The 27,981-nt window shown below is 54.9% G+C and overlaps 1 protein-coding gene across 3 annotated transcripts in view; it reads left to right on the top strand.

Moving 5' to 3' along the window:
* Window positions 1-26,358, top strand: part of TEAD4 (TEA domain transcription factor 4) — a 65,187-nt gene extending 38,829 nt beyond the window's left edge. The window contains exons 3-12 of one of the 3 annotated variants that reach the window (XM_045554576.1): window positions 1,237-1,301; window positions 2,093-2,155; window positions 6,090-6,218; window positions 7,327-7,370; window positions 7,888-7,943; window positions 10,046-10,185; window positions 10,846-11,019; window positions 23,703-23,843; window positions 25,794-25,946; window positions 26,055-26,358. In XM_045554576.1, the coding sequence (XP_045410532.1) occupies window positions 1,237-1,301; window positions 2,093-2,155; window positions 6,090-6,218; window positions 7,327-7,370; window positions 7,888-7,943; window positions 10,046-10,185; window positions 10,846-11,019; window positions 23,703-23,843; window positions 25,794-25,946; window positions 26,055-26,168 (1,079 nt within the window). In that variant the 3' untranslated portion in view covers window positions 26,169-26,358. The other 2 variants (XM_045554577.1, XM_045554578.1) reach the window with 2 other exon arrangements.
* Window positions 26,359-27,981: the final 1,623 nt, after the last annotated feature.

Raw genomic sequence — 27,981 nt, 5'->3', positions numbered from 1 at the left:
CCTCTCGCTCTTTCCTTTGACAGACAAGCCAGCGCTCCCAGGCCAACAAGTCTTTTTGGCACGTGGGACCTCTGGAGTTGGCCTCTTAATTCAGCCTTGGCAGAGGGGAAAGGTCAGCTGGGGGGCCAGCTTGGCCTTGGCCATGTAGTCTGGTTACAACCTAGGTGGCGGGCAGCCCACTCATCTCTCCTCCCCCTGCACCAGCAGCTCCCTCCTGTAGACGGCCACAAGCCCTCCAGGCTCAGCAGGGCGGGGCAGGCGGTGGCTGTGCCCTCTGGCCTAGAAGTGGAGCACGGAGGTGACAGCACCCCGTTCACACCCTCTTGCCCTCCCTCTCCCCACCCGATGCTCTGCCATAGGGTCTGGTCCTACCCAGTGCTCAAGGTCCAGCTGCGGGCTCACCTGACCACCCAGGCTGAACTGACCCCTTGTCCTCTGGCCACATCCCTGTCTGTAGCACACACTGGGCCCGGTGTGTGGGCACACGCCACTCCTGAACTAGGTGGCGAGCTCTTTGAAAACAGGGAACTTCTTGTCACGATCTCTTTTACGATACTAGAAGCCATGGAAGGCTCCTACCAGTTTTCCCGCATCTTTCATGCTCAGTGGCAGCCTCCGGGAGGTTGGGCCCGCGGTGAGCATTGCCCCCTGGCCAGCCAGCCAGGGACTGTCAGATGTGGACTGGTTGGATTTCCTGGGCCTGAGTGGGGGGCTCAGGCTTCCTCCCAGGGGCACTCATCGTCTTGGTGCTTAACCCCCGTGCCCGCCACTGCCCACAGACAGGACAGTGCTTGGAGGGGCCAACTGCTTTGCAGAGTGGGGGACTGTGCAGTCAAACCGGGTGGGCCAGGAGCCAGGCACTCTGGGGTCCTGTGCGTGCAGAAGGCCTCAGGGGAAGGTGGGGGCAGAGGTGAGGGGGTGGCCAGCACAGGGAGAGGAAGATGCCAGGGTCTTAGGAGGCTTTTGGAACCCCAGGCTGTGAGTGGCCAGCACCCATGGGCCCTGCGACCTTGTTCTCCGGTTTCCAGTGAGGCCTTAGCTTCCTCTTGCTGCCGGGAGATCCCTGTGACTCCAGGAGGGAAGGGGAGACCCTGCAGAATCCTGAGCCCACATCCCCACTCAAGGTGGGCAGAGAGTTGGGGGCGGCTCCTGGGGCTGGGAGGGACTCTGCACACCCTTGCCCCTTCTTTGCCTTTTGTCTTTCCCCTGGCTGAGGGGCTGTTGGTGTCTCCGCAGGTCGGAATGAGCTGATCGCCCGCTACATCAAGCTCCGGACAGGGAAGACTCGCACCAGGAAGCAGGTGGGCCCTGGGAGACAGGTGAACACCCAGGGGCAGGTACCCAGGCGCCAGCCCACTCCCAAGAGGGCCAGGCCTTTCTAGGACCAGGTGTGGGCTCTCGGGGTGCAGCAGCTCAGGATGAGTGTTTCCGGTGGGCATGTCACAGGCTATGGTTTTCCTGGGGTCTCTGCTGCCATCACGTAGGAAGAAACTTTTCACCTTGCGGTGGGGGGGTCAGCAGCCCTCACCACCCTTCCCCAGGACACTAGAACAGACAGCAGAACATTGGCACTGAACTTTTTTTTTTTTTTTTTTTGAGACAGAGTCTTTCTCTGTCACCATGGTTAGAATGTAGTGGCGTCATTGTAGCTCACAGCAGCCTCAAACTCCTGGGCTCAAGCAATCCTCCTGCCTCAGCCTCCCAAGTAGCTGGGACTATAGGCGTGGGCCAGGACACCTCGCTAAGTTTTCTATTTTTAGTAGAGATGGGGTCTCGCTCTTTCTTGCTCAGGCTGGTTTCAAACTCCTGAGCTCAAGCAATCATCCTGCCTCAGACTCCCAGAGTGCTAGCATTACAGGTTTGAGCCACTGTAACCGGCCAGCACTGTACTTTTAAAATATTGCCAAACTCTGCATTTGCTGGGCCAGGCTGGACTGAGGGCCCAGGCATTGACCTTTTCATTCATTCATTCATGCATTCAGTTGGTCCACAGATGCGGACTGAGGGCTGTGGAGGGCCGTGGGTGGCGAGCCAGGCTGGGGGCACAGGCTGTCTGGGAGGTAGAGACAAGACCCCTCTCTCCCCGCTGCAGGTCTCCAGCCACATCCAGGTACTGGCTCGCCGCAAAGCCCGCGAGATCCAGGCCAAGCTAAAGGTAAGGCACACTGCAGTGGGAGGGAGCGGGGGTCAGGAGTTGGGGCCCTTTTCCCAGTAGCATGAGTCTGCCCATTTGGTTCAGGGGCCAGCTGCTAGTGTGCGAGTCGGCATGCTTCTCACTGTTGAAAGGCGGGTTCAGCCCGTGGCCTCTTGGGCGCACAGGGAGGGCCACTTGACCTCGGAGCTGTGTGTGTGTGTGTGTGTGTACGTACATGTCAGGCTCTGTACTCCAGGGCAGCTACAGGCCCGTCTCCTAGGCCACACCCCTCAGCTCCCTCTCAGGGGGGGTCCCTCTCAGGGGGGCTCACATGGTTTAGAGCAGCTGCATTGCCCTGCAGACCCCATTCCCTGAAGACCTCCTTGAGCCTCTGGCCCTCTTAGTGCCATCAGCCAGAGCCTGCAGGCATGGCAGGGCACAGGGTGCACTGCTGCAGAGGGTGGGTTTGATGAATCCCTTCCTGCTCCCTGCTCTCTGGGCCTGGCAGTTCCTTCCCTTCCCTGGGTCAGGCCTGCAGGGCCTCTGCTGATGGGTGACTGCCCTGTGGAGGGCCAGCTGCTGCTGGGATGCCCCCCGGGGAGGCTCTGCTCTCACAGGAGTCAGGCCCCGGGGACCCTGGAACCGTGGGCCTTTCTGTGAACACGAAGAGGGAATAACTCCATGTCAGAGGCAATAGTGGCACAGCCTGCACAGCCACTTGGTAGGGGATCTAACATTCAGGGTGTTAGACTAGACCAGGAGTTTATAAACTTTTTTTAAAACAGTGACAGTCCGTTTTATTTTTACTTTATTATAAACAAAATATCACCCCAAAATGCTATTAGAGGAGCTGTCCGTCAAAGCCGGGTTGCCTGGGGGCAGGCCAGAGACAGCCTCCCTCCCATGCAGCCTCTCGTACCTGATGGCGCTTGAACCTTAGCACACCTCAGAACCAGTTTAAAAGCCCCTGGACTAGAAGACCTCGAAAGTCCTGTCTGGCCCCCATAGTTAGTTCATGATCCTGACACTGGAGTCGCAGAGCGAGTGGGTGGGAACCAGACCTTTCTGCCTCCTAGGAAGCCACACCCGGCTGCCCACTCAGTCCCATTCCCCCCCTGTCATCAGCCCAGCTGTCCCCCACCCCCACAGCTGTGACCTAGCACCTCACTCCTTTGCCCCTGGGACAGCTGGCTGGGCCGCAGCTGTTGGTCCCTCCCTGTTGGGCTGGCTCATGTGCCCCTGGCACACCCCCGGCCCTGGAGCGCAGCGCCTCCTTTGCTCCTTTTCCCTCTCTGATCTGCCTCCGACTCCCTGGGACCCAGCGGGTGATCCGAATGCAGAACAGACTTCCCAGTGTTGTGTTTGGAGCCGTCCCCTGGGGGCTGGTGGTATAGCCCGCATGTGCTTCAAGGAATTGCACCTGTCCTTGTCCATAGGTTCTGACTGGGGCCTAAGGATAGCCTTCAGTGGATTGATGGACAGGCACTAAAGGAAGCCAGGAAGCCCTTAAAATATGCAAGTGTTCATGTATATATGTGTTTTCCTAGAGGGATTTTTCTGAGGATTTTGTCATACTCCAGGGGTCTGGGACCCAAGGTGATTAGGCTCTGGGGTGGAAGGCAGATAGAAACCCTTGGGTCTCGAGGCTTGGTTCTAGCCCTAGCTCTGCCCTTGTAGCCGTGGGCACTCAGGCCAGTTCCTGGACCTCCTTGAGCTCCATTCGGCTTCCTCATTTGTAAAGTGACAGGTTGGCAGAGTGCTTATCTGAGTTCCCCTTCAGTGGCTCCCTGGCCCTGTTGCCTGGCCACTGCAGTCACTCCCCATAATGTCCTTCCCACTTCCTCCTGACTCCAGCCCCACCCTCCAAGGCCCGTGATTTCCTGAGCTCTGGTCATTTGTTTGGATCAGATATCCGGGAAGGGACACAAGTTGCTGGTACTGAACGGATGGAGCTCTCTGGCCTCATACTGCAGTTGTTAATCACAGGTCTACAGGCTTGCTGGGGTACGGCCTGCCACGTCCTTCCTGTCCCCCTGGAGGGAGAGGCCTGCGGGGGCTGGCCTGGGTGTGCTTGGAACTTCCCTCCTTAAAAGTGCAAGTGTCCTCAGGAAGAGGCACAGCTTAGACTTATAAGTTCAGCCTCTGCAAACAAGGCCCAAGTTTGACACCAAAAGGATGGTGGGAGGCGGGGCAGGAACAAACCTCATCGAGTTCACTGCTTTGTCCAAGTTGAGGATGACCCTGTCTCTCAGAACGGCCCTCCATGCCTTCTCTGGTGCATGTTGGTGCTGTCAAATCCTGACACGTCCCCAACGTCCCATTGATCTGCGCAGCCCCTGTGTGCCAGTGTGGGCTGAGTTCACAGGGCCCGCCGTCACCACTGTCAGCACCCTGGTTGCCCAAATTCTCTGAGCCTCTTTTTCTTCATCTTAAAATCGGGATCTTACTGGTCCCACCAACCTCATAGGGGTCCAAGTGAGGTGGCATTCTTGCAAACCTCCTAAGGGCTGTCCTGGAGGGCCTGCCATGTTCTGGGTGCACAGCCACGCAGCGCCAGGACACTGGGTGGGCCACCTAGACTCTTCTGAGCCTCGGCCACGATGCTAACCCTCTCGGGGCTGGTGTGTGGACCCAGCGAAGTCTCCCTGCAGCAATGCCTGTGAGCTGCAAGGATCTCCATTGTCTCAACCTCTGTATCACTCAAAGGAGATTTGAGTCTACCAAGTTAATTATTATTAAGTATCAAATAATAAGTTCATTTATTTTTACCATTTAAAAACATTCATCATGAAGATATAGAATTTTTTTTTTCTAAGATAAGGTCTTGCTCTGTTGCCCAGGCTAGAGTGCAGTGGCGGCATCATAGTTCACTGCAACCTCAAACTCCTGGGCTCCAGTGATCCTCCTGCCTCAGCCTCCCATATATCTGGGACTTTAGGCACATGCCACTATGCCTGGCTAATTTTGCTATTTTTTTGTAGAAATGGAGTCTCGCTCTTGCTCAGGCTAGTCTCGAACTTCTGGCTTCAAGCCATCCTCCTGCCTCAGCCTCCCAAAGTGCTAGGATTGCAGGCATGAGCTGCCGTGCCTGGCTGAGATACAGAGTTTCTAATTGGCGCCCCTGAGTTGACACAATCAAACCATGTAGCCCCAACGAAGCTGTACACAGTGACAAAGACGCAAGTTCCATAAGGCCTTTTGAAATAGGTGATGTTGTCTCATTGGTTTTGGAGGCCTTTGGGATTGCAGAGCTCAGGACAGGCACCACTGGCTTGTGCAAACATAGAAGATTGTTGTTACTCTTATTACCAGTGTCATACAAATGGCTTTCCTAAGTGCCTATTTGTTCAGGGCCTGTGCAGAGTGAACCTGTTCTTTGAGGTCTTTGAACCTCAAAGATGGAGGGCAGCGGACAGCAGGTTTATACATTCTGACAGGTGAGAGGTTGGTGAGCCCTTGGTGCCCACAGTGCCAGGGGAAGCCCAGGAGGGCCTGCCTCTTGCCTTCACACGGCCCGAGTGGCCAGAGACGATCCCTCCTGTGTGTTTGAGGAGGGATCCAAAGGTATTTGTGCATCATCTGCCACAAGGCAGGTGCTGAGCCAGGTCCCCTGGTGCAGGGGTGAGCAAGGCATAGAAGACCCCTGTTGTCAAGGTGTTATGGTTAGTAAAAGCACAGATGCCGTCTGGCAGACAGTCTACAACCTCTCTTCAAGCTCTGACGAGACAGGCAAGGCAAGTATTATGCCCCTTTGACAGATGAGGAAACTGATCAGGGAAACCGGGTGACTTGCTCAGTCGCAAAACAAGTTAATAGCACCGCACGGGCTTACCAGCTGGTCCCCAGCTCTGGCCACTGGCAGTGGGTGAGCATCCTGACCCCGAGGCCAGACCCACCTCGCCTCAGCCTGCCGAGCACTCTCTGCTGAAGGCCTGTCTTGCCGTGTCTCCCCCAGGACCAGGCAGCCAAGGACAAGGCCCTGCAGAGCATGGCTGCCATGTCGTCCGCGCAGATCATCTCCGCCACGGCCTTCCACGGTAGCATGGCCCTCGCCCAGGGCCCAGGCCGCCCAGCAGTCTCAGGGGTAAGTGGGTTGACGAGAGCCAGAGGCCAGACCAGCCCTCTCCTCCCTCCTCCCACTTCAGAAGAGCCAGAAGCATTGGCCGGTCCAAATTTTTCTCAGGCCAGGAGAGAGGGGGAAGGAGGGAACAAGGACCAGGGGTCTTGCTGAGTCCCGGCTCAGGTGGTATTGTAACCACCTTCTTGGGGTCCTCGGCAGTGACTCGGCAGACCTTTCACAAGGGGAAAATGGGCTGTGCCCATGAGCTGGCCAACCGGTAGCTCTACAGAATGAGCCCAATTTACAGATGAGGAAGCTGAAGTCTGGCGGCCTTGAGCTAAAGCCTGGGGCCTGGACACAGCACGGGCTTGTGCCTGAGCAACCTATGCCACTCTGCCTCATCCCTGCTCCTCCTGCCTAGGGACTCAGACCCGCCTTCCTTTCAGGTGGAGAGCTGATGTCCAGGAACAAACCCTTGCTTGGATTTTAAATTTCTTGGCTGTGGGCAGGTTGGTCACACTTTCAAAGTGGTCCAGAAAGGCTCCTCCTTCCCAGAGCTGCCTCCTCACAGGGTTTTCTTGGCTCTGGGCACTAACGGGTCTTTGAGACATGCCCACAGCACCACCCTAGGCGTGTGGGAGGGCGGCGCCAGGCCCCGAGCCCTGTGGGCCTCTCGCCCAGCACTTTCAAAGTGTGTACCAGAGAGCAGTAGTCCAGTGCATGTTAGGTAGATAGGACACGAAATGATTCTCTAGATAAGTGAGTTTGGAACACTTAGAAGTAAATAGCTTGCTTGACTCCAGGACTCTTCGGAGCTTTAAGTGCTGACGTGCGGCGTGGATCTCTCCGGGAGGAACACAGTATGCAGTGTTGGCCAGACGTGGGTGCTTGTTCCACCGAGCACCTTGTCAACAGAGCCTTTCAGGGACTAGAGCTCCTTAAAACTCGCTTTGGGGACGCTGCTGCAGCCCATTAGCAGTCACCAGCTGGACAGGGGTATTGACTTCCCTCCCTACACCCACCGGACTCAGGCTCCCACCTCCCTTCCAGCGGAGGCCCCGCTCTGTCTCCCCCACGCACGGGCCCTGGGTGCACGTGCGTTGTGCTGACTCTGCGCTTTTTGCCTCCTCAGTTTTGGCAAGGAGCTTTGCCAGGCCAAGCCGGAATGTCCCATGAGTGAGTATGGCCTGGTTTCTGCTACCAGTTGTTCCCTGAACTGAACTTGAACCCATAAACTCATGAAGTTGAGCCTGGCCTCCAGGGTGGGATGGGACCACAGCTGGGGGTGGGGTCAGCCTTGTGGGACAGCCTTGAGCTTAACGATTGGGCTTTCCTGCCCTCAGGCATCACTGGGCTCAGCCTGTGGTGTCAACACCCTGGGGTGGCATTTGCCAAAACCCTGGTCTGTCCAGGATGTAGGCAGGACCAGAGTGTGGGGCCCAGAGGGCAGGAGGCTGGGACTCAGACCTCTGGCTGGCCTGGGGGCAAGACGGGGAGAGGGGTGGGTTTCCCCAACAGACCTGCTGCTTCTGCAAATCTGCCACAAAACCCGAGGGAGTTGGCAGGGGAGGGAGCAGGAAGGCCAGAGCCCACCCAGGCCACTGATGGCCAGACCCCAGAGGGCACTGGACCCTGCGTGAGGCTCGGGGCGGCAGCCTGGCCGTGGCGGACACCCCTCTCCTCTCTCCTGCAGTGTGAAACCTTTCTCTCAACAAACCTACGCTGTCCAGCCTCCGCTGCCTCTGCCAGGTGGGTCAGCAGTGCATGTGCCTTGCATATCGCAGCCCTGTGGCTCCTGTCCCAGGCACCCAACTGCTGGGTGCCAACATGCCCCTCGGTGCCACCCTGTCGTGTGCTGAGACCATACACCCAGTCTCCCAGCTACTGCCCGTCCCTTGCCCCCAGCATGCACACCTCCGCGCTGTGCGAGGCCCCTTCCTGCCCCCTGAGGTGCCTCGATTGTCCCCTCCCAGCTGTGCTCAGGGCTTGTGGGGCTCACTGCAGTTCACAGGGCAATGCCTGTGTCCGGGCGGCTGTCCCTCCTGGCCACCCTTGTTGCCACATGTGTGCCTTGAACACCTGGGCTTTGGGACGGCCTCCCTGCCCTCAAGCACCGTTCTGGGCTTGGAGACTGGCTACCTGCCTGCATTCTGGCCCCTTGGGCTTCACCTGTGCTGAGAGCTTCCCTGCTGTCCCACAGGTCCCTGGGTGCAGCTTTCTCTCATCCCCACATCGAAACCAAGTCACTAAGTCGGATCTAGTCCACCCTCTGTCTGTCCACACTGCCCCTACCTTCACCCTGGCCCCGCCACTCTTGCCTGGATGACCGCGGCAGCTGCCCCACGGGCTCTGGGCACCCTGGGTCCCCTCTCATCATCCAGCACCTCACCCTCCACTTCCCCACGTTGCCTCCAGGCTTAAAGCACCTCCCTGGTGATCCGAACTCTGTAGGAGGCCTGGAGCCCTTCTCCAGTTAGTCTGCTTCCTCCAGCCCTTTTATCCGCCCCCTCCCGCCTGCCTCCAGCCGTGGCCGCCCGGCCTCCTGGGGCAAGGTTTCTCTCACCTGCCACCACCCCGGTGAGGTGCCTGCTGCCTGCCTGCCTGCCCGCCCGAGGGCGCTGTGCCAGCCTGCACCCAACACTGGACACTCTTCGTTGTCATTGCCTGTCTGTGCCTGTGACTGGCTGGTGTCTGTGCAGTGCACAGCAGTCCCTCCGTAAGCCTCAATGGGACAGATGGGACACCTGCTTCGGCCCGTGTGTCCAGCATGGCCCTCCGCCCGGGCCTCTGCCTGGTCTTGCTGTGTCTGCTCTTCCGCATGCTCTTGGCTTCCCTGCCTTGGCACAGGGCCCACCCTTCCCCAGACCCCCAGATGGGAAAGCCAGGGTCACCTACAGTTCTGCCCCAGGGGCCCCTCTCATGCCACAGTCACCGAGTGCCGAGCTCTCCTCCCTGCACGGTGGCACTTCAGGCCTCCTTCACCTTCCGCCGGGAAAGCACAGGGCCTCGCTTCTCACCTGCCCTGCCTTGGCCCTCCCCACACTGGAAGGGGACCTTCCTCTGCCTGGCTTGAACTCCCTCAGCGACGTCCCTGGGCTCTCAGGGTAGACTCCGGCCTGCCTCACTGAGCCCCCACCACTTGTCCCTTCAGCCTGGTCTCCTGCCGCTGGCCCAAACCCACCCGTCTCTGCACTTCCACCGCATGAGTTTCCAAACCCTTCAAGCTGGTTCCCAGCCCTGCATGTTTCCTCTGCTTGGAAGGCCCTTTGCTGCGTTGCCCAGTACTTCCTGACCACCCCCAGGCGGACGAGGAGCTCCCCTTTGGTGCTGGGTGCACGCATGCCTCGTCGATTCGGGTCCCGTTCCTTCAGTCGTCCATTCCCGTTAGCTACCCTGTGTCGGGTGCCTCTTCTGGGCTGGACCCTGTTCTGGGTGTGGGGAAACGGGAAATGTCCCTCTCTCCTGGGGCTGACACCGTCTTGGATAGCTGCTTCCTCTGGTTATCTCCCCGACTGGGCCAGGAGTTGCTCTAACAGGGCCCGCTCGGGAAGCCCTCTCAGTCCTGCAGGCCCCCGGCCCCCGGCCGCCCCCACAGTCCGGCTCTCTGGAGTGTGGCTCTGTGCAGGGCCCGAGCGGGGTCAGGCCAGCCCCCTCCCCCAGGGGCTGCCCCGGGTGCTCTGGCCTGTGCCCGGCACTGCCCTCCACCACCCTGCTAGGAGGCCCATCTAAGGGAGACGAGAGGTCCCCCAGCCAGCATGGGGTCTCTCCGAGGAGGCCTGGGGTCCTCGAAGAGGGGATGGCAGGGAGGGCGTCTGTGGACAGTTTCCATGTGCCTCTCCCACTGTGTGCAGGGTTCGAGTCTCCTGCGGGGCCCACCCCGTCGCCCTCAGCACCCCCGGCGCCCCCGTGGCAGGGCCGTAGCGTGGCCAGCTCCAAGCTCTGGATGTTGGAGTTCTCTGCCTTCCTGGAGCAGCAGCAGGACCCGGACACGGTAGGTCCCAACGGGGCCTGGCCGGCACTGCCACCGACTCCCCACTCCTGCCTGCCACTCCTCCGCCCGCTCCGCCTGGGGCCTTGGCTCGTGTTCCCTGTGCCTTTCCCATCTTCCCTTCCTCCCCAGACTCCGCCGTGGCTCTTTCCTTCCTCAGGGCTTCCTCCCCACCCCAGCTCTGCGGGCAGCCTCCCGCCCTCCTGGCCCGACCAGCTCTCGTCCCAGCTCTCATCCAGAGCCCAGAGCCGCTCAGCGCAGCCCCTCCCTGCCCCGAGGGCAGCCAGGAAGCCACGGGCCTCCTGTGTCTGCTCCACATCCTGCGGGACACCAGCCCTCCCCCTTTGGTGTCCGGTGTCCTGGGTGACCAGCCTCACTTAGAGGTCAGAGGGGCACCTAGAGGAGGCCTGGCTGACTGGATGTCAGAGACCATTTCTCTCTGACGTGTTCAAACTTACCTTTTAGCTGAGGAACCCATTAGCCAGACAGACTCTTACTCAGAAGCCCAGTAGATAAAAGAAATAGACTTCTGCTGTCTCTGTTTTACCCGTGGGGAAACTGAGGCCCAGAGAGGTGGAGTGACTTCTCTGGGTCACGTGGTGGGTGCACACCAGCCTGGCTGCGCGGTCCGTTCTGTCCCTCAGCCCACTGCTCTCCCCACAGTACAACAAGCACCTGTTCGTGCACATTGGCCAGTCAAGCCCAAGCTACAGCGACCCCTACCTCGAAGCCGTGGACATCCGCCAGATCTATGACAAGTTCCCGGAGAAAAAGGGTGGACTCAAGGAGCTCTTTGAACGGGGACCTTCCAACGCCTTTTTTCTCGTGAAGTTCTGGGTAAGCCCTTTTATAAACCCTTCTAGCCAGCCTGCATGTCCGTGAGAGTGGGGAGAATGGGGGAGTGGGAGAGGGTGCCCTTGCCGTGGGAGAAAGCTGGTGAGGGTGCCCGTGAGAGGGGCCAGCACGCACAAACAGCCATCGGGTGGCGGGTGCTGCACCAGGGGGCGGCCGTGATGCCAGAGCGCTGGGCTGGTAGAATGAGGCCCTTCCCCGACAAGCAGTAATGGCAGCCGGCAGGGCAGGGGTGGAGCCGTAGGAGGTGTAGTGCTGGGAGAAGACTGTCAGAGACACTGGGGGCTGGGTGAAGGGCCAGCATGGAGTGCCCTTGTCACCCAGGTCTTTGAATGGCAGATCCTGTATTGCTTTCGGGCTGGGAGTAGGACAGCTGGTCCTCCAGCCCCATATGCAAGGCATGCTGGCTGGCTGGAGCTGGGAGAGGGGAGTGTGGGGTTAGGATGGGTCACCCAGCCACCACTGCTGCAGGGCCACGCTGCCCCCCAAAAAACACCTACCTATCTTCTCAAATAGCCCAGCCCCTAGAGTTGGCCTCTGCTTTCCACCCACCTCACCCCTAGGCAGGTGCTCAGAAATGCCTCCTCTAAGACCTGGAGACACAGTACCTGCTCTGGGAGCTTGCCATACCTGCCACGTACGCACAGCAAAGGGAGGCAGGGGAGAGAGTCAGACAAGCACGTGCAAACTGCACCGGTGGTGAGGACATGGGGGAGGTCCGGTCTGTGAGGCTTGGGGTATTCTCAGCGCCCAGACACCAAGCTGTGTGGTTCCAGCCACATTGCCCTTCCTGCTCCCTCAGTTCTGTTAACTCTCCTTTTAATGCCTCTTGCTGAGAGATTCTTACCCAATATTGGCTCCCAGACTCCTTTGCTAATCTGAAAGCTTTACTTTTCCTAGAAAGAGGCCTGTTCACAGAGAAGTTTGTGTGTAATTCCAGGTGGCCCGCAGGTTCCTGGCTAGTAGCCCCCAGCCTAGCTGTCGTCCTCAGCTAACCTGGGAGGGGCTGGCTGTCTCCAGGAGAGGCAAGTGCTGGAACTGAGACCCAGGCCCTGATCTATGAGATGCTCGGTGTTTGTACTCTGCCAGCAGGGTGCAAATGGGCCTTAGGGATGGGCAGATCCATCAGGCAGAGATGGGAAAGGCTGCTACAGTCTGGGGGAGTATGCGAGCTACAGTAAGGCAGAAGGAAGTGGGCTCCAGAGGGGAAGTCGTGGGTGAAGGTGTGAAAGAGAGAATGATAGGAAACAAAAATGGGAAAGTGAATTAGATCCTGGAAGGACTTGATCATACTAAAGTCTGAGTTTTAATCTATGCTAGGATGAAAAATAGATAATATTTTATTTTACTTGATCTTTTTAAATCAATTCGTGTTCATAGTTGAGATTATTAATACAATACTTATTTAAAAAGATAGTAATGAAAAGCATCGGATTCTTGTCCTACTTCTGCCCACACCTCAGTCCCAATCCCAAGGCAGGCTCTGTAAACTTTAGCTGTTTATTCTGGGCTTTTTCTCCTTAGCTCTAAATAATATGCTTATATTGTTACGTCTTGATGTCATGACTAAGACTATATTTTCATTCCATTATGGTAGAAAATATTAGCTGTGTTATACCACTTTCCCTCTCATCATCCCAATGTAATCAGATTCAATAATTTAGTAAAAGCAATAAAATGTTTACATTTTTTAACAAAGTAGATTGAGCACCAAAGAGCCAAGAGATATGATTACATTTTATTTGTTGTACAACTTTTTGTTTTTTCCTGCAAATAAATGGCTTTTTTAACTTGCACACTTTTAAATAAGCCTATTCTTAAAATGTTACAAATTGCTTTGTCATAACCACCATATAAAATTTAAAGAAATTCTTTTCACAAATGCTCAAACCTGTCAGATACTTTATCAATTCCTCCTCTCACCTGGAGCGCTCCCTCCTGGAAGGCTCTGTTCTGCTCCAGTTTAAATGGGTTTTGTTCTAGGCTTGCCCTACATTTGTCATTCTGAGACTCTCCTATCTTGAGTTTACAGTTTACTACATCTCATATTTCTTTCTTTATTGGTATACCACCCTCATTTTGCTGGAACATATCCTCTAGTACTTTCTAAGAAAAGATGCATGGTGGATAAATGGCCTTGCATATTTGAAATTTTTTTTTGTCCTTATACTTGATTGACAGTTTGGGTAAGGAATGCAGATCATAAATCATTTTCCCCAGAAATGATTTTGAAGAACCATTTTTTAATGTATTGCTTTATTGTCTTCTGGCACGAGTAGTCTGATAGCATTCTAATTCCCTATCTTTTGTCATGTAACTTGTGTTTTTCTCTCTGAAGTTTTAGTATTTCTTCTTTATTCCTTATGCTCTTCAATTTCACATTGATGAGCTTTGGGATATATGTTGTCTTACTTCCCATTTTTGAGCCAGGTACTTGGTAGGGAGTCTTTCAATTTTAGGAAATTTACTTATATTATTTCTTTGATCATTTCTTTTCCTCTGTTTTCTTTTCCAGGAACCCCTATTAGTCTGATGTTGGAACCCCCTAGACTTATGCTCTATGATTTTTACCATTTCTTTATTTATTTTCTGATGTATTTTCTTGATCTATGTTCCTGGAGATTTCCTTACCTTTATCTTTTTTAACTTTTCTGAATTAGTAAGATTTATATTTTATAAAACTCAAAGTAACACAAATTGTTTGTTTTTGCCAGGTGCATTGGCTCACACCTGTAATCCCAGCACTTTGGGCAGCCGAGGCAGGAAGATCACTTGAAACTAGGAGTTCGAGACCAGCCTGGGCAATGTAGTGAGACCCCATCTCTAAAAAGCAAAAGTAGTCAGTGTGGTGGTGTGTACCTGTAGTCTTAGCTAGCTACTCAGGAGGCTGAGGTAGGAGGATTGCTTGAGCCCAGAAGTTAGAGGCTGCAGTGAACTGTAATCGCACCTGGGTGGGAGAGCCTGGGTGATAGAGTGAGATTCTGTCTCAAAAAAAAAAACAAAAAACAACTGTTTTTCTTTCATGTAAAGGAAGTCTGGAGGTAGACCATCCAGGGCTGCCCTGTGAATCAGCAGGGGACCTGCGTCCTCTCTATCTGCCATCCTCAGTACATGTCTTCTGTCCTCAAAGTCATGACTGCTAGAGTTCCAGCCATTATATTCATATTCCAAACGTTAAAAAAAAGCCAATTTAGGTCTCTGTAAGGGGCTTCCTAAGAAGAATTAAATACCACGACATGTAATTAGTTGTATGGCTGCACATAGATGAAGAGCCAGGGAAAAGAAGGTGCGTTTTTAGTTGGGTAAGTTGCCTTTCTGAATAAAATCAGGGCTCTGGGAGTATAGATGAAGCTAGAAGAGTCTTTCTGTGGATGGTGTGTCATAGTGTCATGATATTTTTTCTTTTTTTTTTGAGACAGAGTCTAGCTCTGTTGCCCAGGCTAAAGTGCTGTGGCGTCAGGCTAGCTCACAGCAACCTCAAACTCCTGGGCTCAAGTGATCCTCTTGCCTCAGCCTCCCAAGTAGCTGGGACTGTGGATGTGTGCCACCATGCCCAGCTAATTTTTTATGTTTTTAGTTGCCCAGTTAATTTTTTCTATTCTTAGTAGAGATGGGGTCTCGCTCTTGCTCAGACTGGTCTTGAACTCCTGACCTCAAGCAATCCTCCCACCTCGGCCTCCCAGAGTGCTAGGATTACAGGTGTGAGTCACCGCGTCTGGCCAACATTTTTTCTTTCTTACTGGTTCATAAAATAATGGTGCATTTTACAGTTAATCGTGAATTAGATTAATGGAGTAGGGCGGCATTTCTGCCATACTGTCTAGTGGATATTTAATTTTGACTATGAAATTTTGCTTTTTTTAAATTTCCAGAGCATGTTGGTCTTTGATCTTGTTTGATGGATACAGTTTTTGTCTTACCTTTCTTGAGAGTATGAAATGACAATTATTTTTTTAAGTTTTCTTTGGTTCCTTTCTTTGTCTTTGTTTCCTTTTAATTTCTATTTTCTGTTTTGGTCTCTTGTCTTTCAAGTGGGAGGGTTTTCTCAAATGTCTACAATTCTTGGCCATCTGTCTATATTTTTTAAGATCTTTAGTGCGACATAATTAACTTCCCATATAATTTACCTACTTAAAGCATACAATTATTTTTTGGTGTATTCCCAGAGTTCTACAAACATTATACAATCAATTTTAGAACATTTTCGTCACCTCCAAAATAAACTGTGTTCCCTTTAGCTATCACACCCCACTCCCATCCCCCCAGCCCTGTGCAATAATCTACTTTCTGTCTCTGAAGCTTTGCCTATTCTGGACATTTCATATAAATGAATTTATACAATATGTGGTCTTTGTGGCTGGCTTTGTTTACTTAGTGTGAAATTTTCAGGGTCCAGCCATGGTGTAGCATGAATACTGGTTCATTTCTTTTTGTGGCCAAATCATGTTCCATTGTGTGGATATACCACATTTTGTTTATCCATTCATTAGTTGGTGGGCGTTTGGGTTGTTTCTACCTCTTGGCTGTTGTGGATGATGCTGCTGTGAACGTCACGTTCAAGTTTTTGTGTGGATATCTGTTTTCATTACTCTTGGGTATATACTTAGGCTTGGAATTGCTGAGTCAAATGGTAGCTCTTTGTTTAACTTTTTGAGGAACTGCCAGAGTCTTCCAAAGTGGCCCCACCATTGTACATTCCCACCGGCAGTGTACGAGGGTCCTGTTTTCTCCACATCCTCACCAGCTCTTGATACTCTCTGATCATAGCCGTCCTCGTGAGTGTGAAGTGGTACCTCGCTGTGGTTGTTGTTTGCGTTTCCTTGGTGACTACTGATATTGAGCGTCCTTGTACGTGCTCATTGGCCATTTTGCTTATTGGCCATTTGCATATCATTGGAGAAATATCAGTTCAAATCCTTTGCCCATTTTAAAATTGGGTTACTTATCCTTTTATTATTGAGTTAGGAGTTCTTTATTCTGGATAGAAGTCACTTATCAGATACATGATTTGCAGGTATTTTCTCCCATTATGTCAGCTGTCTTTTCACATTCTTGTCCTTTGAAGCACCAAAGTTTTTAACTGTGATGAAGTTCAGTTTATCTATTTTCTCTTTTGTCATTGTGCCAGTTGTCCACATGTAGCGGTGACTGGGAGCTGTGTGCAAGGCAGGGCTTGTGATCAGGTGGGCCCCACTTCACCGTGATGGGGGTTAGGGAGCCAGCTGTTTTACTGGGGAAACAAGAAATGTCAATATGACCTTTTCTTTTCCTGAGGTGACTTTGTTTCTCCAGAGAAGATTCCTTTAATTTCCCTGGAAGGGAAATACTTGGTCACAAGCATTCTGGCAGTGGGATAGGGGAGGGGTCCCACCATTTCTCACGCTGTCACTTAACTCTCCTGTCCTCAACCCTGTTACCCCTCTTTAGAATATGCCCAGTGTCCCTGAGACTCTAAGCCCTGCTATGTATCTTCTGAAGGTGATTGTTCTTTGGTCGTCTGCCGATGTGGGTGGGGTGGGCCTGGGGACCCAGCCATCCCAGGTGCAGACGTGTTTCAGCCCCGTGTGGCATGGCCTGTGCCTCCCCGGCCCCCACTCTCTGGGTCTCTCCAGACCTGAGCCACTCAGCTCAGCTCCTTCTTACCTGTAACCGCCCCGCCACCCCCCCCCCACCCCCTGCCCCTAAGTCACTTTTAGGTCCTTATTCCTCCTGCTTTCTTTGCCCTACAGAATCCATTCTAGTCCTAATCAGTCTTCAGTCTTCTAAAACTTGTTGAGCTCCCTTATCAGTTTGGTCTCTTCTCCATTTTCTTCAGCTTTATGGTGAAGCACATTTTATTTATTTATTTATTTTTTTAGAGACAACGTCTTACTCTGTCACCCAAGGCTGGAGCACAGTGGAGTGATCATAGCTCACTGCAGTCTTGAACTCCTGGGCTTAAGCAATCCTCCTGGCTCAGCCTCCTGAGCAGCTGGAACTACAGGTGTGCACCACCACGCCTGGCTAATTTTTCTGTTTTTTGTAGAGATGAGGTCTTGCTATGTTGCCTAGGCTGGTCTTGACCTCCTGGCCTGGAGCCATCCTCCTGCCCTGGCCTCCCCAGGTGCTGAGATTACAGGCGTGAGCCACCATGCCTGGCTAGTGCAGCACATTTTAAAAAGTTCTTTGCTTATTATCATTCTAGTTGGGTCTCTGAGGGGGAAAATAATAAACTTACGCCGTCAATCTCCCACCTTTAACCCATGCTCAGGAAAATGGGTTTGACCTGGGTGTTACTTCCAAGGGATTGGCAGTCATTGTTTGGAATGCTGGGTTAAGAAGGATCTAGAAGGGAAGGTGCTGGATGGACGGCAGTGTCTGCGTGGGTGTACCAGGGAAAATGGTGGCATGTTTATGGCGTATTTGTCATCCCTTCTCTTCAGGTAATAAGGAGTCATTGAAGGTTTCTGAACAGGTATGACATGGCCAGACTTGTGCTTAGTTGGGTAAATCAGGTACCCAAGCTGGAAGCAAGGGTGAGACTCCTGTAGATCAGGCAAGAGATGCCAGCCTCTTAGGGACCCCAGCCAGAAAGGCTGGCTTTAGGCAGGATGTCTTCTTATTTTTGAAAAAGGGCTTAAATCATCTCCCCATTCTCCCTTCCAGCCCTGGACGTGGGAATTGGAACCAAGAGGCTTTGCTGTGGGCAGCCGGTTAGCAGTATCCCTTCGTAGCCAGCAGCAGCAGCTCCCATTCCTGCTAAGAGCACGCAGGCTCCCGGGCCTTTGGAGAAGGCCTTTCTCTCTCCTTTGGAGAAGTCTACGCCCCCCACTGCGGCCTGTCCAGGCTTATCCTGGACTTGAAGAAGGAGCGTGGGTGTGCTGATCGGTGGCTCTTTCCCAGCACTGGCTCAGCTACCCTGCGGCTGCAATTTGGGGTTATAAGCGGGGCCTGGTTGGCAGTGGCAGGGAGCGTTTATGGGAACGCTACCCTGGAGGAAGGTGACGGCATATATGGGGCTCTTTTCACTAGCTCCTGCTGTCTTTTAGTTGTCGGTCGTATTCTGTATCCTTCTAGCTGCCCTCCAGATGAGAACCATCTTAGGCCCCCTCTTTCACAAATGGGGGAAACTGAGGCATAGGGTAAGTAAGGGCCTGGCTTTCAGGCAACCAGCCGGGGTGAGCCTGTGTCCTGTGGTCATTCTTGCTACGTGAGTGCTGCGAGCTAGGTCAGGGCAGACGATGGGCAACCCCAGAAGCACTTTGTCATTACTTGACATACATTAACATGCCTAATCCTTGCCACATCCCAGAAGGTAGGTGTAATTGACAACCTCATCTGCAGAGGGGAAACTGAGGCACAAACAGGTCAAACAGCCTGTATAAGGTCACCCAGTTCATAGTTCAGACTGGGACCCAGGCCTAAGCAGTGCAGCTCCAGTGTGTGTGGCTGGAGCCCTTCCACTCCGTCCTGCCTTGCAGAGTGCCGGGTGCCCTCCACGCAGGGTCCTGGTGCTTCTCCTGCTCCTGTTGGGGGAGGCTGTGAATTGTCTAAAAAAGATCATCTTCAGAAATTAAGATCTGCCTGATGCGTGGCCAGCAGTGTTAGCGTGGAGAGAGGAGACTTGACTCTGACTGCAGTCGGTGTAGAGTTGGGCTTCTTGTGTCTTCTTGGCCTCAGACTTCCAGAAAATGAGGAAGTTGCCCTGCCTGGAGATTAAGGTTGGTAGGAAGTAGGAACTAGAAGGGCCTTCTGTGACCTTGCTGGTGGCCCATGTCGTCTCCTTCCTTCTGACTCGTAGGGGAGGTGGAGGGTTGGGGATAGCTGGTGCCGAGGACATAGGATTAGGAGGTTCCACACGAGGACCGTGTGCCCCGGTCTTGATCACGTGGCCTGTGCTGTATGGGCACAGCGTGGCCCTTGGCTGCCAGGAGCTTGCACTCTGGATCTCAGAGTCCTGGCGCAGTAGCCGCTGGACAGGGGAGCGTGGTGGGCTATGAGCGAGGCCCTCCTGGCAGAGCAGGGCAGGCAGCAGGTGGCCCCAGCTGGGACACGGAGGTTCTAGTCCGGGTCCTTCCACCTGAGAGCTGTGTCCTGAGCAGACCTTGGCTGCTCTATGCCTTTGTTTCTCTGTGTGAACGGCCAGCAGCTGTTCTTGAGGGCTTGCAAGGGACCTAGTGTCTGAGGACCCCGATGTGTGTGTGGTCAGCTGGTCCCAGTCTGCCCCTGCCCCTTGCCCAAGCCCCAGGACCCCTCTGAGTGCCAGCAGCTTGGGCAGGGTGAGGACAGGGGAATGTGAGAGGCCAGGGCACCCTGGCAGCCGTCTGGTCCCTCCTCGCATGTGGGGAGGGCAGAGGCACCAGAGGAAGACAAAGGTGTGACGGGGGAAGTAAATATTCGTGTTGCTGACAATGAGACTTTGGGTCAGTCATGGGCCTCTCGGCACCTGGAAGCCTCTGCTCCTGTCCCCCTGGCCTGGTCACTCCGTCCCCTGCCATCAGCTGGTGTGAACTGGGCCACACACAGTTAGGAAGGAAAACTGCTCAGACAAGGAAACGGCGGCCTCTCCCCCAGCCTCCCTTTCTCTTCCTGCCTGGCTGTTTTCTGAGCCTTGCTCCCAGGCGGAACGTGGGTGCTGGAGAGTTGATCAGAACCCTTTTGGAGCGGGAGGAGGGCTTCTTGTCCCCAGTCCAACCTGCTGCCTCCTGCACTGAGAGTCGCTGTGCTTGCTCACAGGGCTGCGGTGGTCACTGTAGACTCGTGGCAGCTGGGACACATGTCCAGCCAGAGACGGCGTCTGCGAGTGGGAGCGCTGCAGCGCGGAGGCTGTGCTCCTCTGATGAGGGACTGGGAAGTGGAACCCCTCACCCCCTAGAGCCCCGTGGCACAGCAGAGGCTGCCTCTGTCCCTGGGGCAGCGGGGAGGGGACTCTTGGACCCTGGTCTGCATATTGCAAATGCTGGGCAGAGCTGGGCTGAGCCGTGGTGGCAGGAGACCCCCTGCTTTCCTCCCATCCCACCCTGCTCTGTTCCCTTTTGGGCCCTGACATTTCTCCCAGGCACATACCAGCACATGACAATGAATCTGAGCCCCTCCAGGCCCCCACACCCGGGCTGCGGCTGTCTCAGCTCATCTGTCAGCCACCCGATCCCCCACACCTGTTCCAGGCGCGGCCTATGAGCTGCTCACCCGCACGCACAGCTATGAATAGGGTGGAGGGAGGGTTGCAAAGGGGCACTCAGATGGCGGGGGTGGGGGGACAGCTTTCCTCCTTTCTTAGGCTGAGCAAGCCAAGAAGCAAAGCTTGTTTTGGGGAGGTGCTTAGAGTGGGGGGATATGAGGGTGGGCAGGAAATGTCTGGGTGCAGCTGCAGGAGAAGGGTGGGGTTGTGATTAGAAGGATCCAGGCACTGAGGACAAGACAAGGTGCTCTGGGGTGCGTCTGTGTCTCACGGGCCAGCACCCTCTGCGTCTGTGCAGTGTGACCCTGGGGCAGGTTCTGGGGCTGCCTCTGGCCTGTCACTTGAGAAATTGTTGTTCTCTGTCTCTCTCCCTCTCCCCACACTTGCCCCCCAGCTCATGTGTTCCACTTGCTCTCCCAGTTATAATTACTAATTCCTTGAGAGCAGAGACAACGCCTCAACCCCCTTGGCCCCGCTGGCCCCAGCAGTGCCGGGCTGGGCTGAGTGGTGGGAGGAGCCAGATGATGGGGCAGATGCCAGAAGGGTGTTTGAGATGGGGCGGAGCTGGGGTCTCCCAGGTGAGCAGGGGACCTTGCTCCCATCACCCCGCCGTGAGAGTGTGAACGGCCACATGCAGCCCTCTCTCTGAAGGCCTAGCCCAGACGGGCAGTGGCACGGCCCTGGGAGAGCTTCCTTGGTTCTGGCCTCCAAGGAACTTCCCTGCTGGAAGGGGGCAAGGACATCTGGACAGATGGCGACAGCACACGGTGATGCAGGGGTATGCAGAGAGCTGCTGGTGGGTGGGGGCAGCCACTGTCTTTGGGTGTTGGGAAGAGCTGGGGGGTATTGGTGCCTGCCTGCCCAGCTTGGCCCATGGCATTGTTTTAGGTGGCACGTGAAGAAACACTTCTTTAATAGTTATGTAATTATTTTCATATACAGGGTGTCCCAAAAGTCTCCATACAAAGGGAAAATTTGTAAAATCTTATAATGAATATTTTGTAAATAAAGGTACATTTAGCTACAATTTCCCATTTTCCCTATGTATGGCAACTTTTGGGACACCCTGTATATTAGAAAAAATAGAATCCTTTATTTCATGGATTTATTGCCTAGAATGGAATTAAGGAACGAGAGAGTGAGTTGGTTTAAAAGAACCAGGGCCCGTGGTGGATGGCACGTGAATGTGGCGCTGATGGGAGGAGGTCGAGCAAGGGTGGAATCTGAGGGTCATCGCCATTTCGTGCCAGGCCTTGCCCCTCGGCGCCCGCGCCCCGTCCAGTGCCGCCCTTCCCAGGCAGCTGGGCTTCCTTCCAGCATCTCTCGGGCACGGCCCACATGTCTGCGCTGTGCTTCCAGCTGCAGGGTATCCTGAGCACACAAACTGCCCCCGGCCGCTTCTTTAGGACCAGTCTGACAAACTTGGTCACTGAGGAGGAGCACATGGCTTAGAGAAAACAGGAGACAGAGAGCCCGGGCCCTGGTCCCAGTTCACCTTATATTTGACAGTGGGACCTTGGGCCAGTCACAGCTGTGGTTAATTCCAGCCCAGCAGAGACCTGGCCACCTCTGCCTGGACTCGCAGGCGCCCTGCGGCCTTGCCGCACCCCTCCCTCCCGGGGTCCCCGCTGCAGTCAGACGGGAGGGCAGAGGCCGGCAGGGCTGGGAGCGGAGGTGTCTAATAAGCTCTGCTGTGTGTTGCAGGGGCCGAGTGTTGCAAATGCAGCTGTGATTCTTTTGTTCTCTTTCTTCCCCGTGGCGCCATTATGCCATTGCAGAGCACACTGAGCCATGTGCCATTCTGTTTCAACGAGAAAACAGCCTTTTTTCTCATCGTAGAGTAACACCCTCGTTCCGTCCCATAACCTTTCCACTCAATGTTTGTAGCCAGCCACAGTAATAAATGCAGGTCCCTCTCGGCATTTTTTGTGTGCCTATATAATATTTCTGTTGTGCCCTAAGACAATCAACGCCCCTGCCAGGCTCGAGAAAGGTCTGGCTCTTGGAACGATTTCCTCCAAAGGAGAGAAAAATGATGATTGAGCGTCCCCTAATGGCCAGTGATAGAACTGCCCATTGGCCAGTGATAGAACTGCTCTGTTTCGTGCCAAAACCTTCCTGGGGTTCAGGGGATCCCCTTACCTTCGTGCGGAAGAGTCCTGTTGTCGGAGCCTGGAGTTCCCACTGCATTCACAGGCTGCACTCTGGGGCCAGCTTGGCCGGGGTTGCAGACCAGTGTGTGGGTGGGAGGAGAGGCTTCACCCTGGGAATAAGCCTTTTGGAATGTGTCTGAGCTTTTTTTCTGAATCCTGAGTTGCTCTGTTAGCACCCCTGGCTCAGATGGGCTGATGTAATGTGAAGTTCTGGGGTTGGAGACCTCTAAGTGGCCTAGGGCTTTGGAAATACAGTTGCTGCCTCAGTCCCCAAGGCACTGAAATGTCTCCTCCCGGTCCTCCCTCCATCTGCTGGAGTGGGATGTGCATTGGAGTCGGAGCCCAGAGACCTGGGGCCTGTCACTTATCAGCTATGTGGCCTACGTCTGGGGCATGAAATTGACACTGTGTTACTCTGCCTTTTCTAAGACGGAAGTGTCGAGATGAATTTCAGATCAGCCCAGCTTCCAGCAAGACGGCCCCTGGGCTCTGCTTTTGACAAGGAAGAAAGAGCAGCCTGTCTGGGGTGAGGAGAGACACTGACATAGAGACTGCCCAGGGCCAGGCTGGGGACCAAGGCTCATCCCTGTGGCTGAAGGGCTCACTCAGTGAGATGGTTTGAACCACAGAGTGATGTAGTCAGACTTGTCTTCTGAAGAGACCCTTGGAGCAGTTGAGAGAAAGAAGGAACTGAGGGAAGGAAGGCTAGTGCCAGGGAGATGGTTCTGGAGGCTGCAGCAGAGCTGTGGAAAGATCCAAGGTGGCTAGACCCAGCAAGGCCGTAGAGACAGTTGGGAGGCCAGCCCCAGAGGCATTTTTGGAAGACCATTCATCGGGCCAGGTGGCCAGTGAGATCGGAGGATGAGACAGAAGAGCCCCTGCATCCCCTTCCATGTTCTTGTGCTTTCTTCACTATCAAAATTCATTCTGGAAATGTTCTGATAGATTCATTCATACTAAAATAGAAATGACTGATATAGATTCAAATATTTGCAGTTTAACAAGAACAAATTTTTATACCATAAAACTTCAAGACCTAAAGACAAAATTTGGGACCCCACCTGATTGAGGTGTCACTACCTAAGCAGGCAGCAGTGGCCTGAAACTGACAGGGTTCCAGCATATTCTTTTCCCGTTGTTTAGGCAACACGACCTGATTTCACAACAGGCCTGGGCGTGGAGGGCGGAGGAAGCTTCCCAACATTCTACTGTCCAAGTTCCTTTTAAGCCCTCCTGATTTCTTCCTGGCCCTAGAACCTGGACTGTGACCCCTGGGGTCTCCTTGACTCTGTCCCTCGTTAGGGCTTCTGCTGGCAGGTCTGACCCCTGCTCCCCCTCCCCTGGTCTCCCTCCAGGCAGACCTCAACACCAACATCGAGGACGAAGGCAGCTCCTTCTACGGGGTCTCCAGCCAGTACGAGAGCCCTGAGAACATGATAATCACCTGCTCCACCAAGGTCTGCTCTTTCGGCAAGCAGGTGGTGGAGAAAGTTGAGGTAGGAGGCGCCAGTGGGTGAGGGGAGAGGGTGGTGGCCGGTGTTTGCCAGAGCTCCTGGGGACAGGATTGCACAGCTCGGCTTCCGTCTGCTTTCGGGAGGGGCACCCGCCAAGCTCCCCACTGCTTTCTCGCTCTGCTGCCAGTGCTGTGTGCTTCCCGTGGGTCCCCTGAGCGCCGCTGTCCAGCCCAGCTGGCCAGAGGCCGGGCCTGCACCTCCCAAGCACATGCTCATGCAGGTGGGGCCTCGGGTGTCTGCCCAGTCCAGCTCTCTGGCTTCACAGCAGAGGCCGAAAGAGAGCAAAGGCCTTCCCCGCAGTCACACGGCAGGGGCAGGGGTGGGGCTGGGTCTTCAGGGTCTCTGTTCCTTGCTCCCTTTTTACTTCCCTGGGTGCCAAAAACTGTTCCGGTCCCTGCTTTTCTATTTGTGGGTACCTTTTGTGGGTACCCTGGGCACTCTGCACTAGTGGAAGTCCCAGAAAATTTGGGCCTGCCTTCCGGGCAGTGGTTTCTACCTCTGCTCCACCCCCTGGCCAAGGGCAGTGCAGGGCCGTGGTGAGGAGCACGAGCTCAGGTGGACCTGGCTTTGAATCCCAGCCCAGCCCCTGCTTTCTGGTGGGTGTTGGGCGGGGGGTAAAAATCTTCCATTTAGCTGTAAACAAGCGACAAGTTATCCTCGCTGCCCGGTGATGTGGCCTCCTGCAGCAGCCTCTGTTCTGGTCCCGTGTGCAGTGAGAGTGACAAGGAGTTGGGGCCAAAGGCCTCCAACCCACAGCACCTGCGGGCCCTGCGCAGCCCACGCACTCGCTCAGCCAGACCTCAGCACTGCAGGCCAGTCCTCACCCGTCCCCACCTCTGTCCCACATTTGTCTGGATTAACGACGTCTTACTCTCACGATCTGTCGGCATCGAAAACCTTCCTCATGCCGAACACAACCCAATGCCAGGCTGGCCCGGGGAAGAGGCTCTCCTCCGCCCGGTGGTTTTCCACCCTGGCCGCACCTCAGCATTCCCGGGGTCTTTGGAAACACACCAGTGCCTGAGCCCCACTCATCACCGCCTCAGTTTCTAGGGTGGACTCCAAACAACAGCACTTTTTAAATAGCTCCTCAGGTCATTTATTTTTAAAGTTTTACGACTTTTCTTTTTTTGAGACAGAGTCTCACTCTGCCGCCTGGACTAGAGTGCAGTGGCATCATCATAGCTCCTTACAACCTCAAACTCCTGGGCTCTAGCAATATTCCTGCCTCAGCCTCCCGAGTAGCTGGGACTACAGGTGCACACCACCATGCCCGGCTGATTTTTCTATTTTTAGTAGAGATGGGATCACGCTCTTGCTCAGGGTGGTCTCGAACTCCTGAGCTCGAGTGATCCTCCTGCCTTGGCCTCCCAGAGTGCTTGGATTACAGGTGTGAGCCACTGTGCCTGGCCTTAAAGTTTTAAAACTTTTGAATAATTGTCGATCCACATGCAGTCGTAGTCCCACATACCCTTCACCCAGCTCCCTCACTGGCCACCTCTTGCACAACCAGAGTGCAACACTGGCAACCAGGAGGTCAGCGTCGGCGCACTGCACCAGTCCAGTTCAGATTGCACCTTTCACAGGCACTCCTTGTGTGTGCATGTGTAGGTGTGTGAATGTATAGATCTGTGTCATTCCCACCAGAGTCACAAGCATCCCTGTGCACCTTCCCCCATGTTGTCCTAGTGCACAGCCAGGATCAAGGCGCCTGTCCTGTCTCTGCTGCTGCTCCCTCCTGTGATACTGGGTTTCTGCCCGTCACTGGTGTTGAATGTCCCCCAACCTAAGGGTGGCTCTGGTCTCAAGGCCTCCAGGCCTCCTGCCTTTCCTTCCCACTTAGCAGAGCCTGGAGCTTCCCCGTGGAGTTGGGCCTGGGCCAGAGGTGGCCAAAAGGGATTCTAAGCCCCCAGTGTCCCCTGGGTCCTGCAGACAGAGTATGCTCGCTATGAGAACGGCCACTACTCATACCGCATCCACCGGTCGCCGCTCTGCGAGTACATGATCAACTTCATCCACAAGCTGAAGCACCTGCCCGAGAAGTACATGATGAACAGTGTGCTGGAGAACTTCACCATCCTGCAGGTGTGTGGGGCAGGGGCACTGCAGGTTTGGGGCTGGGGTCCATGGGTGGAGAGCACCCATGGCGCTTCCTCACCTGGGCCTTAACCCGCGTCTTTTTCTCACCCACAGGTGGTCACCAACAGAGACACACAGGAGACCTTGCTGTGCATTGCGTACGTCTTTGAGGTGTCAGCCAGCGAGCATGGGGCTCAGCACCACATCTACCGGCTGGTGAAAGAATGAGAGACTCGGGGAGCAGGGAGGGGGGAAGACACGTGTGTGCAGGAACTGGGGACGTGGGGAGGGGCCCTGCAGGGGTGGCCCCTGAAGTACCAAGAGAGCTGAGAGGAGTGATCGTGACTCTTTCTATCCAGGAACAAACTGTGCCTGAACCTGCAGTGCCCAACCCCAAATAAACTCAAGATGCTGTGTATTTTCAGAGGACCTGTTTGGCTGTCTGAGCCGTGGGCGGGACTGAGGGAGAAGGGACGGGAGGCAGGCCAGAGGCGAAGCTCAGAGAGGCGCCCCAGGCAGTTCTGAAGCCAGCGCCGGTGGACTCAGCCGGGATCACTGCCAGACACTGGAGCTCAAGATGTGCCGGTTTCTCCACCCGCTACTCTGCAGGCCACACCAGGAGGCCCAAGGACAGATGCGCGGGCCGCGCACCCACAGCTGCATGTGCCTGCTGCATCTGCTCTCCCTGGCCACCCCTGCTGCCACTCCCGGGACAGCACACGCAGGAGGCCCCATCCACGGGGGTGGTTTAGCCGTGGAGGTGACAGTTGTTGGGAGGGGCCACAGGCAGAGCTCTCTGGGTAGCTTTCATCCATCTTTGGTGGACGCAGTTCCACGCTGCCTCCCTCCATGCCCACGTCAGGGGATTGGTCCCAGACCAGGGGAGCTGAAGGGTGGGCGGCAGGAGGTGACGTCTGAGGGGTGTGGGTGGGACGCGGAGAAGGCCCAGAACGCAGGTCCGAGGTCTGCGGTGGCTCACTGGTCTCAGCCCCGTGCAGTTCTGATGTCCTGAGTCTTGCTCAGACTCTCCTCAGAGCCAGCACCCCCCGCCCCCCCAGCGGTGTCTGTGCTCCCGGGGAGGAGGAGCAGGGGAGCCAGCTCTGGGCCAACTGGCCACCAGCCTCGGGGCTTCCCTCGTTCATTTCTGAGAACTGGCGAGGGTTTGGGGTCTGGGCAGTCCCGGCCCCAGTCCCAGTATTCAAGCTGCCTGACCTTGGGCAAATGACTCAACTTGTCCGAGCCTTAGTGCCCTCTCCTCTCCGCCAAGCGGGAAGCCTTGGTGAGGAGGAGGGATGGCGCGTCTACAGTGCCTGGGGCAAGCTGCGCTGCATAGAGGCCTGACAGCATCCCCCATCCCTCAGGGAGGCCTGGGGCTGGCTCTTCGCTGCCACCTAGTGGCGCTTTGGTATCATCGTCGCCAATAGAAGCCAGTTCCTGCCAGGGGTACCCAAGAGCCGAGGGGGAGACTTGACCTCCAGGTGTTGGCAGTGTGCCCAGCACTCGGGGAGACTACGGAAATGAGTGAGACGGCATCTAGGGGTGTTACAGAGTGGTGTTTAGGAGCAGAGGCTCTGGAGTCAGGCCAGTCACTGACTAGCTGTGACCTTGGGGCAAGTTCTTTCATTTCACTGTGCCTCAGTTTCCCCATCTATAAAATGGGTATAATAACCTACCTCGTATATGTGCAGTGCTTAGCATAGCACCAGGCACATGAATAAATATGTGTATGTGTTCAACACATGTACATTGTTATTATTCATAGGAGTTTGCAGTCTAAGGAGTCAGATTGGAAAACTAAGTGTGGTAGCTGATCCTCACGGCCCGTGGTGTTCAGAGACAGGAGAGATCGGGGTATGCAGGATTCAGGGAAGGGCAGCACTTGCGGGGAGCTGCCCTTAAAGGGTGGGCGATACCTAGTTAAGCAGACGGGATGAAGCTGGCCAGCATCCCAGGCAAAGGGACGAGGCCAGCAAGCTGGCCTCCCTCCGTCCTCCATATCTTACCAAAGAGCAGCTTTTCCCAAACCCACGTGGCATCAGGA

This window comes from Lemur catta, chromosome 6, assembly GCF_020740605.2.
Source record: "Lemur catta isolate mLemCat1 chromosome 6, mLemCat1.pri, whole genome shotgun sequence".
NCBI classification, from domain to species: Eukaryota; Metazoa; Chordata; class Mammalia; order Primates; family Lemuridae; genus Lemur; species Lemur catta.
The sequence above is the reverse complement of the archived record's forward strand: the minus strand, read 5'-3'. Positions and strand labels throughout refer to the sequence as shown.